Source organism: Salvelinus sp. IW2-2015, linkage group LG11 (assembly GCF_002910315.2).
Source record: "Salvelinus sp. IW2-2015 linkage group LG11, ASM291031v2, whole genome shotgun sequence".
NCBI lineage: Eukaryota > Metazoa > Chordata > Actinopteri > Salmoniformes > Salmonidae > Salvelinus > Salvelinus sp. IW2-2015.
In genome coordinates, this window is record NC_036851.1 from 36539663 (window position 1) to 36552060 (window position 12398).

The following is a 12398-nucleotide window of genomic DNA, read 5'->3' on the forward strand; positions in this document are numbered from 1 at the left end:
TAGCTTGCTAACTTTAGCTATGGTAGGGGTTAGGGTTAGGGGTTAGGGTTAAGTTTAGGAGTTAGGTTAAAGGGTTAAGGTTAGAGGTAGGGTTAGAGGAAGGGTTAGCTAACATGCTAAGTAGTTGCAAAGTAGATAAAAAGTAGTAAGTAGTTGAAAAGTTGCTAATTAGATAAAATGCTAAAGTTGTCCATGATGAGATTTGAACTCGCAACCCCCAATCATCCACCCGACTAACCACCCTACTTCTGATTTTGCCTTATGTAACCATCTGTCTTATGTAACCATACCATACGTAACATATGATACTAAATGGAATGTTTTAGATTTACGTACAGAATAATACGAAATGTTCTGAGACAAGGTAGCGTTTAAAGGCACTTCGATCTTAGTGTCTTGTTCATTCACCCTCTGAATGGCACACATAAACAATCCATGTCTCAGGGCTTAAAAATCCTAGCCTCGTAAAAAAATGTGAGCTTGTGAGATCAGGATGGCACGAGGCTATAAAAATCCTTATTTTTCCTGTCTCCTCCTCCTCATCTACACTGATTGAAGTGGATTTAACAAGTGACATCAATAAGGGATAATAGATTTCACCTGGATTCACCTGGTCAGTCTATGTTATGGAAAGAGGAAGTGTACTTAATGTTTTGGGAATTTGGGACATTTCCTGAAATTATAATGCAAAAAAATATACTATGTGTAGCACCTTTAAGCTAGCCAAGACCATCATGAAAAACAAACGGACTGAACAGCTACAATTAGTGAGTGGAGTTCCAAACGGACTGTACTAAACAAGTTAAATGTCTTACCGCTGATGAAATGTTTCCCACACACACAGCTACGCCTATGTGTAGACCGAATAGCCTGAAGCCACGGAGCTCTTCTCGCAGGATCTATTTCCCTACATGGGTACATTACGAACCATAGGTCAGGATCTTTGTCCTGATTACATGTACAGTGCCTTCGGAAAGTATTCCGTACTTTCTCCACATTTGGTTAGGTTACAGCCTTATTCAAAAAAAAATCTTACATTTTTTTCTCTCTCATTAATCTACACACAATACCCCATAATGACAAAGRAATAACAGGTTTTAGACATTTTTACTAAATTATTCAAAATAAAAACAGAAATATTACATTTACATAAGTATTCAGACCCTTTACTCAGTACTTTGTTGAAGCACCTTTAGCAGCGATCACAGCCTTGAGTCTTCTTGGGTATGACGCTATAAGCTTGGCACACCCGTATTTGGGGAATTTCTCCCATTCTTCGCTGCATATCCTCTCAAGCTCTGTCAGGTTGGATGGGGAGCGTTGCTGCACAGCTATTTTCAGGTCTCTCCAGAGATGTTCGATCGGGTTCAAGTCTGGGCTCTGGCTGGGCCTCTCAAGGACATTCAGAGACTCGTCCCGAAGCCACTCCTGTGTTGTCTTGGCTGTGCTTAGGGTTGTTGTCCTGTTGGAAGGTGAACCTTCACCCCAGTCTGAGGTTCTGAGCGCTCTGGAGCAGGTTTTCATCAAGGATCTCTCTGTTCTTTGCTCCGCTCATCTTTGTCTCCCAGTCCCTGCAGCTGAAAAACATCCCCACAGCATGATGCTGCCACCACTATGCTTCACGATAGGGGTGGTGCCAGGTTTCATCCAGGTGTGACTCTTGGCATTCAGAACAGAGTTCAATCTTGGTTTCATCAGACCAGAGCATCATGTTTCTCATGGTCTGAGAGTCTTTAGGTGCCTTTTGGCAAACTCCAAGCGGGCTTTCATGTGCCTTTTACTGAGGAGTGGGTTCCGTCTTTCCACTCTAACATAAAGGCCTGATTTGTGGTGTACGATGAAGTTGTTTTCCCCAATTTGTGGGCATGGTCGAAGGGAAATCCTTCATGTGATGTATCGACTCGGAGAATACATATGTAAGATCTTAGATAGAGACAGTTTGCTACAACCGGATATTCAACATTAACTTTAACATTCAACATTAAAATGAGTAACACATCCATGGCCATATTTTGAGGTAACAATAATTGAAATGTCTTCATATGCAATCATATAAAGCGTGTATGTTCAAGATAGCATGCATAGGTCATCATAGGTCAGTGGAGATCTTCACAAATGCTGTAATAATCTGCACAGAATCTCTAATGTCTTGGAACACTTGCACCATGTACTTTTAACGTATTCTCATCTGCAATCCAGTTCATTTGGTTCTGCTATTAGGAAGCACAGGGATAACACTTCAATCTGTTGAATAAATAAGCAAAATATCTGACATTGTATTCCCATTTGAACTTTCAACCATTTTTAAATGGTGATAGACATTTGGGTGACAACTAAACCAAAATCAGACATTGTTTTTCCACTGGAATTTGGTTATGCTTTTGGATGGTTGAAAGCATAGTGATAACACATTGGAAATTCAACTAACTCTTGTTCATGGAATTAATGACAATTCCAGGGAAAATTCAGTGGTGAGATTCCTGTGTTTCTCCTCATTATTGCATAATCGAAACAGCACAAGTTCTGCTTTGTGTGGGTTCAATGTCAGCGTAATCAGCAAGCATGTGTGGAAAAATAACTTCTAGTTGCACACAATCCCGGATCCGGGAGCACCCCCATCAGTAAAAAAGCTGACTAGCATAGCCTAGCATAGCGTCACAAGTAAATACTAGCATCTAAATATCATTAAATCACAAGTCCAAGACACCAGATGAAAGATACACATCTTGTGAATCCAGCCATCATTTCTGATTTTTAAAATGTTCTACAGGGAAGACACAATATGTAAATCTATTAGCTAACCAACGATAGCAAAAGACACAACTTTTTTTACTTTTTTTACTTTTTTTACAGGAAATAGTCGTCCTCCCTCGAACGTCCAGAAAAAAATATAAACTGAGTAATGTGGAGTGAGTAGACAGGGTCACACCAGTTTTTTTTTCTCCATCAGTAGCTATCACTAATTCGACTAAATAAAGATATATATAGCCACTAACCAAGAAACAACTCATAAGATGACAGTCTGATAACATATTTATGGTATAGGATATGTTTTTTTAGAAAAATGTGCATTTTTCAGGTATAAATCACAGTTCTACATTGCAGCTGCAATCTGAAATAGCGTTGGAAGCAGCCGGAATAATTACAGAGACCGACGTCAATTACCAAAATACTCATCCTAAAACATTTCTGAAAAATACACAGCCTACAGCAATTGAAAGACAAAGATCTTGTGAATCCAGACAATATTTCAGATTTTCTAAGTGTTTTACAGGGAAGACACAATATGTAAATCTATTAGCTAACCACCATAGCAAAAGACAAACTTTTTTCTCCACCATTTTTTTCCTGCATCAGTAGCTATCACTAATTCGACTAAATAAAGATATATATAGCCACTAACCAAGAAACAACTTCATAAGATGACAGTCTGATAACATATTTATGGTATAGGATATGTTTTTTTATAAAAATGTGCATATTTCAGGATAAATCACAGTTCTACATTGCAGCTGCAATCTGAAATAGCGTTGGAAGCAGCCGGAATAATTACAGAGACCGACGTCAATTACCAAAATACTCATCCAAAACATTTCTGAAAAATACACAGCCTACAGCAATCGAAAGACACAGATCTTGTGAATCCAGACAATATTTCAGATTTCCTAAGTGTTTTACAGCGAAAACACAATATATCGTTATATTAGCATACCACATGAGCTAACATCACACCAGCATTGAATCAAGGCAAAAGGGGCGATAACGTTATCGCCACCAAAATAATATTAATTTTTTCACTACCTTCTCAGAATTCTTCAGATGACAGTCCTGTAATCATATTACACAATGCATATATAGTTTGTTCGAAAATGTGCATATTTAGCATCACAAATCGTGGTTATGCAATGTAATCTGTCAAAACATGGCATGCATTCTGGCCGGCGCCATCTTGGAAAGGCACCTAAGTTTACGATTATTTATCGATTAGATTGACTAAAAAAATACAGGTTGACAGCTAATGAAAGATGCATTGGTTATTAATGCAACCGCTGATTTAGATTTTTAAAATTTACGTTACTAGACATACATTGTGAGTTACAGCCAGACTAGTGCCGCAAAAAATGGCTGACAACTGCGTTTACATTTTTCCACATAAATACGGAATAAAATCATAAATAACTCTTACTTTTGGACGAGCTTCCATCAGTATCTTGGGCAATGTGTCCTTTGTCCAAAAGAATCGTTGCTTTGTTGTAAAACGACCTCCTCAACTTCGGAACTAGCAGCTAACGATAGCTACACGGCAACACATGCCCAAATCCTCAAACGCAATACTAAGGAAATTCAGAAAAATAGCAATATCTCGCATAAACTGATATAAATCGGTTTCAAATAACTTCGTTATGATGTTTCTAACACCTATATCGAATTAAATCACAGACGGATATATCTTTGATCAATAACGAGAGCTTTTGAGCATGCGATTCTGATGTCCTCCCTTGCGTCCTGGCGAGCGTCGAAAAGAAGGGACATCTCACTCCATTCCCTTTTATAAACTCTGAGAAACACCTAGAGACACCATTCCACTTCTCATTGGTTACTGACATCCAGGGGAAGGCGGGGCAGTTCATGTCAAGCCATAGGGCACACACAGAGTTTTAAACTGATCCGAGATCAGAGACTATTTTTTCAGAGCTTCCTGTCATGAGTTTCGCTGTAGAAAGAGTTCTACAGACATAATTCAAACGGTTTTAGAAACTAGAGATTGTTTTCTATCCAATAGTATAATAATATGCATATTGTACGAGCAAGAATTGAGTACGAGGCAGTTTAATTTGGAAATGTAAAAAAATAATTATGCTAACAGCTCCCCCTATTGAGAGACAATGTTATGGACTATACTTTTAATGGTCAGTGGTCTGCTCGCTCTCATCATGCTACTCTTCCCGCTCAAAATTGTTCTTCATATTTCTGGAACATTTGCATTGCAAAACAAAACATTGTAAATCATTTAGGTTATTGAGTTCAAATAAGGATAGCCTACAATATTTCAAGGATGAAGTCAGTGTAATTTGATACAGTTGAAGTCGGAAATTTACAGACACCTTAGCCAAATACATTTAAACTCAGTTTTTCACTATTCCTGACATTTAATCCGAGTAAAGATTCCTTGTTTTAGGTCAGTTTAGGATCACCACTTTATTTTAAGAATATGAAATGTCAGAATAATAGCAGAGATTATTTTTTCAGATTTTATTTCTTTCATCACATTCCCAGTGGGTCAGAATTTACATACACTCAATTAGTATTTGGTAGCATTGCCTTTAAATTGGTCAAACGTTTCGAGTAGCCTTCCACAAGCTTCTCACAATAAGTTGGGTAATTGTGGCCCATTCTCCTGACAGACCTGTGTAACTGAGTCAGGTTTGTAGGCCTCCTTGCTCGCGCGCGCTTTTTCAGTTCTACCCACACATTTTCTATAGGATTGAGGTCAGGGCTTTGTGATGGCCACTCCAATACCTTGACTTTTTGTCCTTAAGCCATTTTGCCACAACTTTGGAAGTATGCTTGGGGACATTGTCCATTTGGAAGACTCATTTGCGACCAAGCTTTAACTTCCTGATGATGTTTGAGATGTTGCTTCAATTATCTAACCATTTTAATTTCAAACTCCCTTCATGATTGCCATTCATTTTGGAAGGCCTTGAAATACATCCACAGGTACACCTCCAATTGACTCGAATGATGTCAATTAGCCTATCAGAAGCTTCTAAAACCATGACATCATTTTCTGGAATTTCCCAAGCTGTTTAAAGGCACAGTCAATTTAGTGTATTTAAACTTCTGACCCACTGGAATTGTGATACAGTGAATTATAAGTGAAATAATCTGTCTGTTAACAAATGTTGGAAAAGTGACTTGTGTCATGCACAAAGTAGATGTCCTCGCCGACTTGCCAAAACTATAGTTTGTTAACAAGAAATTTGTGGAGTGATTGAAAAACTAGTTTTAATGACTCCAACCTAAGTGTATGTAAACTTCCGACTTCAACTGTATATTTAAGTTATATTGTAAACGTGTTCTCTTTCTAATATTGAACATTGTTGTGAAAACCGTAACCAATGTCTAACATTTTGCTTACTTCCTCAGTTACAAAGAGATTGACTTTCTACACAGAAATCAATTCATGAAAAGAATGTTAGGGTTATAAATGTCTCACTGAATATACAACATTGTTGAACATGCAGCATAGACCATTAGACCATGATTATATGGTTAGTCAAAACCCATTGTTAACCCTATTTCATATGTCTACACTGCAGTACTATTGTTAGTAATTTTTGTTGTATTTATTAGGATCTCTATAAGCWGTTGCTCATGCAGCAGCTACTCTTCCTGGAGCCCACACAAACATAAAACCTGACATGATACAGAATATTAATAGACAAGAACAGCTCAAGGAGAGCCCACACATTCAACTACTTTAGGGCATCTCCCTAACTGTAGCTCTGAAACCAGTTGGTTTTGTGTGGGAGGTGAAGTGTTAATCTTGGTTGGCAACTGTATGTCTGTTTCTCCCAGAAAGAAAAATGAGCCACCATTAGTCAAGGGCTTTATTCCATGGCTGGGTCATGCCCTGGAGTTTGGAAAAGATGCTGCAAAGTTCCTAACACYGATGAAACAAAAACATGGTGCCATTTTTACGGTAGGATTCTCTATACATTTTTGTGTACAGGTACCTGTGTACCTCGTCAATCTTCAACACTTTCTTTATGTCTTTGTTAGTGACATAGAAAGGGTTGCTGTGAACCTGTAGAAGTTATTTGACTTTCAAACGCTTCTTTCATCTTTATCTAGTGCTATGTGCATCTCCAATTCACATTGCTTTTGCTTTCACAAACAATACTATTGTAATGTGTAATGTGACTCTGACAGTCATGCATAGACAATGCCATGACTTTAACGTTTGAAGTAATGTCTTCCAGGTGCATGTTTGTGGTCATTACATCACTGTACTGCTGGACCCTAACTCCTATGACACGGTCCTCGATGATACAGCCTCTCTGGACTTCAGTCGCTACGCCCAGGTCCTGAAGCAGAGGATCTTCAACCTGAGACTACCCAATCACAACCCAGATACAGAGAGGGCCTGGATGGAACAGTAGGTGTTCTAGACCTGTATGCACATGACCTCACACCTGACCTCACACCTATCCACACACACATGACCTCACACCTGAACTCACACCTATCCACACACACATGACCTCACACCTGACCTCACACCTACCCACACACACATGACTTCACACCTGACCTCACACTTGACCTCACACCTGACCTCACGCCTACCCACAAACACACATGACCTCACACCTGACCTCACAACTGACCTATCCACACACACATGATCTCACACTTGACCTCACACTTGACCTCACACCTGACCTCACACCTATCCACACACACATGACCTCACATCTGACCTCACACCTATCCACACCCACCTGACCTTACACCTGATCTCACACCTATCCACACACACCTGACCTCACACCTGACCTCGCATCTGATCTCACACATATCCACACACACCTGACCTCACACCGTAATGTACAGTTCCCTGTCAAGGACAATAGTTTATTTTCTATTTTCTTATATTCTAACTAATAAGAAATTCAACGACATGCACATTCATCTAATTCCCTCTGTGTTAACATGCTGTAGCAATAATCTGTCCTCTCCATCATATCCCTGTCCAGGCACTTCCAGGGCCCCAGCCTAGCCAGACTGAGCAGCAGCATGCACCTCCACCTCCAGACCCTGCTAAGGGAAGAGGAGAGGAGCTGTAGCCCAGCAGAGTGGAGGCAGGACGGACTTTTCAGCCTCTGTTACAGCCTGCTCTTCAGGTAAAAACCAGAACTAAATGATGTCTGTGCTGGCCAGCTACTGTACATGTGTTAATAGTCATCCTGCTCTTCAGGTAACATCAGACATTTTTCAGAGTCACTGGCCTGGGGGTTAATTTAGGGTCAAATTAGAGTATCATGCTTGGACCAAATTACATAACTCTTACTCACAAGAGTTAAGACCTACTCTTACACAAGAGTTACACTTATTTCTGTCCTTATAGGGCTGGGTATCTCACACTGTTTGGTACAGAGAAAAGCAACAACGTCACTGAACTCGCTGCTGTCTACAAAGAGTTCCGCAAGTTCGATGGTCTTCTCACAAAACTGGCTCGTTCAACCCTTAAGCAAGGTACATAATACAGAGTTTAATCTAATGTACAATATGTAGTCGTACATTACTCATATGTATACAGTATTTATCTATTCATAAACACCAGTTGTTTCTCTGTACCTGTCTCTCTGTCTGCCTGTCTTTCTATGTAGCTGTCTCTGTTTTCCTGTCTCTCTGTCTGCCTGTCATCTCTGTGTACCTGTCTCTTTTTACCTGTCTCTCTGTCTGACTGTCTCTGCATAGATGTCTCTGTTTGCCTGTCTCTCTGTATGCCTGTCTTTCTGTGTACCTGTCTGGTTACCTGTCTCTCTGTCTGCCTGTCTCTCTGTGCACCTGTCTCTGATACCTGTCTCTCTGTCTACCTGTCTCTCTGTGTACCTGTCTCTGTTTACATCTCTCTGCCTGCCTGTCTCTCTGTGTACATATCTCTGTTTATCTGTTTCTCTGTCTGTCTGCCTGTCTCTCTGTCTGCCTGTCTCTCTGTGTGTGATCTGGCCTCTCTAACCTGTGTCTCTCTCTCTATGTTGATAGAGGAGAAGAGGACAGCAAGCCTGTCCCAGGAGCAACTGTGGGAGCTGCTGTCCCCAGCCTGGCTGAGCAGAGGAAAGGGGTCAGAGAGCATAGATCATGGGTCAGACAGCAGCTCCTGGCAGCAGAGTTACCTCAGGCATCTACAGAGGGAAGGAGTGGACACAGAGATGCAGAGACGAGCCATGCTGCTTCAGCTCTGGGTCACCCAGGTGACAGAAGACAGAACAGACTAATCCTTTCACACAATGTTCTGGCACACCCCGATGACCAAATACACCTTCTCTTTCTGTTCCTTCTTTGCTACTAGTGGCCCTGGCATGAATGAGTTCACGGGATTTTTCTCTCCCAGTGACTCATAACGTCCATGTCAGCACAGGTGACTCATGATGCCATTATGTGAGAAGTAATGAATGTGAAAAGAAGTTTCCATTAATGTGTTTCCATGGCACCTGTTTGGAGTTGTGTGTCTTAGACAATGGGTCCAGACATTCCAGAACAGCACAGATCACAGCCCTCTGTGGAAAAAAGAAGAGTTGGCAGGACACCCAAACCAACCTGTCTAATTTCAAACAGAAATGGACAAATGTGCCAGAATACATCTGAGGCATCAGAATGTGTTCTCAAAATGAGATCAAGCATTAGGCCTAGTGTGCAAATTGAAGGACAATTTAGAGGTATCATCTGTAAATGTTGATGTCAAAATCCAATATAGATCACAGCAATGAAGTTGTCTCCAACTCTATATTCATGAGCTCCAGAGGTGGTTAAATAACAGGTTTCTTGTGGCTTCCTTCCTCAAACCAGTCCCAACAAGGTGTGATGAATGAGCTGTTGTTGCACTGTGTGGCCAGATGGGAGAGCTAGTGTGCTGTCTGTCTGTCTGTCTGTCTGGCACCTGTCTCACAATCAGTTTCAGAGCAACAAAGACGCACAGGTGCCATTTGTACCAGGCCCTCTCTGCTCCCTCTGGCACTTTGGCTGCTTTGTTCAGCCTGGAGCACTGGAGCCCTAGTCGGCCTACTCAGACCAGGGGAGCGCTAGAGAGTCCTTGGCCAAGATGGTACCTCTGTCTCTGGGGACGTTGAATCCCTTGCCAGGCTGGAATAGGAGAGGGCAGCTTGTCCCTTAGCATCAGTGTATCCTGCTTATTGATGTTTGTTCTGCTGGGAATCTGGCCCAGTCACAGTTAGACAGTGCCAGGAAGAGGAGCACCACAGAAACATATTAGAACTGAGGGTGAGGAGAAGGTAGTGCGTTGTAGTTTCTTGACCAGTCACACAGAGCAGAGGTAGGCTTCCTCAATGTAAAATACAATACTGACTGAATTTCAGTCTCTTCCATCGCTGATGCTTCATCACATGCTTTACACCCAACATGCTCTCATGTTGATACAAAATATAAAAATGTATTGCAACATAGTTATGAGAGCGTTATGTTTATGGCTCTGTATGTGTTGTTGGGAATTGGGGCGGAGGCAGTTCCACAGCCCAGTGAATCTCTGAGCCAGTGTCATATTCAGTCCAACACAACTACACCAGTACACAAATACACACTCAGAAGAGTTGAGGAGGAGACAAAGTGTCTTACTGTGTACACCAGTGAATTTTCAATTGGAATTCCAATTCCAATTGGAGTTGTTGAATCTTAATTTATTCTTGATTTGCAGGAAAACACTAAAGTGTCAGTAAAAACATGCAGCACATTCATTGACTATTTATACTGTAAGACTCCTACTGTTCCCCCTAAAGTAAACTGAGATGAAGCCTTCCAGTTTGTGTAACCTAGTGTTCATCATATGTGATGGGACAGGCCAGTGAGTCACCCAGAGAGCCATTGGACCTCGTCTTTGCCTTGCATTAGCCCTGGCTGTCATTGGATCAGTGAAGACCTGACCTGTGAGAGGAAATGGTGAAGAGAGAAGCTCCCTGAACCGACAGCAATTATCGTTTGACTGTTCAGACAGACTTGTCAGCCCTCTGTAGACTCTGACTGCCCGGTCTACACAGACCTGACAGCTCTAAAGGCTCCTCGCTGCCCCTCAGATCAGAACACTTCTACAGTACACTACCGCAGTACCATGATGTAAGGAAGGATTAAAAGAGAGAATAAAAGACAGAAAAAAGGGGGGAAAAGAGAACATCCGTGTGTAGATTTCTCTAAACACACTTCCATTTTCTCCTTGAGGCTTCTGGCAGTGTGTTCAAACAGTACAGTATATGTACTCTGATTTGTCTGATTTGTCTAACCTTGCAGTATAACTGCAACATCATGCTTGGTAATGGGTTCACTGTCTTTGATGGGCTCAGAGTAAGTGCTGTGTTGGATTTGTCTAACCTTAGATTTATGCTCTGTAATACACCTGCTGTTTCTGAACTGACGCTGAGTCTATGTTGTGTTTTATTGCAGGGTAATGCTGGACCTGCTGCCTTCTGGCTGCTGGGCTTCCTGCTCACCAACCCTGAGGCCATGAGAGCAGTGAAGGAGGAGCTCAGAGGCCTGGCTCTGCAGGAGGACGGCTCCCTACAGCACCACCTTCTGGACACACTGGAGCACCACAGCACACCTGTTTTTGGTAAGAGCCCCAAGCAACCTCTATTATTCACTCGCTGTCTCTTCCACCTTAGAGCTCTCAGGGCTCTCTGCCTAGCTCTGCCAGCCAGCCAAAGACATTCTGTAAAATATTGAACTGAAGCTCTGAACTGGGGGGGATAACCAGTGAAAAAAAGAAAGAGATTCAGAGAGCTGAATAAGTAAAGATGGATAAATATAATGTAGCAGTGGTTTAATGAAGTTAAAATATGTGATATTATCCTCTTCTTATGTATCCACAGCTATCCAGAAGGGAATACCTCTAGTGTTATGATTATGTAGCCTGGTGCCAGGTCTGTTTGTGCTATAGCGAACTCCTATSGTCATTGTCTACCACTGGAGTTGGCTTTACATTATAAACCAATCTGGGCCAAAGGTAATGATTATGAGCTCCTTCACTCCCACACACTCCCAACCCTCTCTCATCATGTGTACGATACCTTTCCCCAATCATAGACAGTGTTCTGAGCGAGACCCTGCGTCTGACTGCTGCTGCCCTCATCAACAGAGAGGTGATCCAGAACACAACCCTTCGTCTGGCAAGTGGACAGGAGTACCACCTCAGACAGGGGGACAGGGTGTGTCTGTTCCCCTTCCTCAGCCCGCAGATGGACCCTCAGATACACCACGACCCACAGGTAATACAGCACAATACTGTTACCTGACAAACACCCACTGGTGTTGAAATAATGTCATAATAATCTATGTACTGGAAGCTGCCGCGGTCATCCCCCTCTTCAAAGGGGGAGACACCCTGGACCCAAACTGTTACAGACCTATATCCATCCTGCCCTGCCTATCTAAGGTCTTCGAAAGCCAAGTCAACAAACAGATCACTGACCATCTCGAATCCCACCGTACCTTCTCCGCTGTGCAATCCGGTTTCCGAGCCGGTCACGGGTGCACCTCAGCCACGCTCAAGGTACTAAACGATATCATAACCGCCATCGATAAAAGACATTACTGTGCAGCCGTCTTCATCGACCTGGCCAAGGCTTTCGACTCTGTCAATCACCATATTCTTATCGGCAGAA

General features: G+C 41.9%; 1 protein-coding gene across 1 annotated transcript in view; it reads left to right on the plus strand.

Moving 5' to 3' along the window:
• The first annotated feature begins 4886 nt into the window (after positions 1 to 4886).
• LOC111969616 (prostacyclin synthase-like) overlaps positions 4887 to 12398 on the plus strand; it is a 12682-nt gene continuing 5170 nt past the window's right edge. Inside the window, exons 1-8 of the mRNA XM_023995762.2 lie at positions 4887 to 4956; positions 6579 to 6706; positions 6987 to 7162; positions 7764 to 7910; positions 8135 to 8262; positions 8776 to 8984; positions 11182 to 11347; positions 11821 to 12002. Coding sequence (XP_023851530.1) covers positions 4887 to 4956; positions 6579 to 6706; positions 6987 to 7162; positions 7764 to 7910; positions 8135 to 8262; positions 8776 to 8984; positions 11182 to 11347; positions 11821 to 12002 — 1206 coding nt within the window. The remainder of the gene's footprint in view (positions 4957 to 6578; positions 6707 to 6986; positions 7163 to 7763; positions 7911 to 8134; positions 8263 to 8775; positions 8985 to 11181; positions 11348 to 11820; positions 12003 to 12398) is intronic.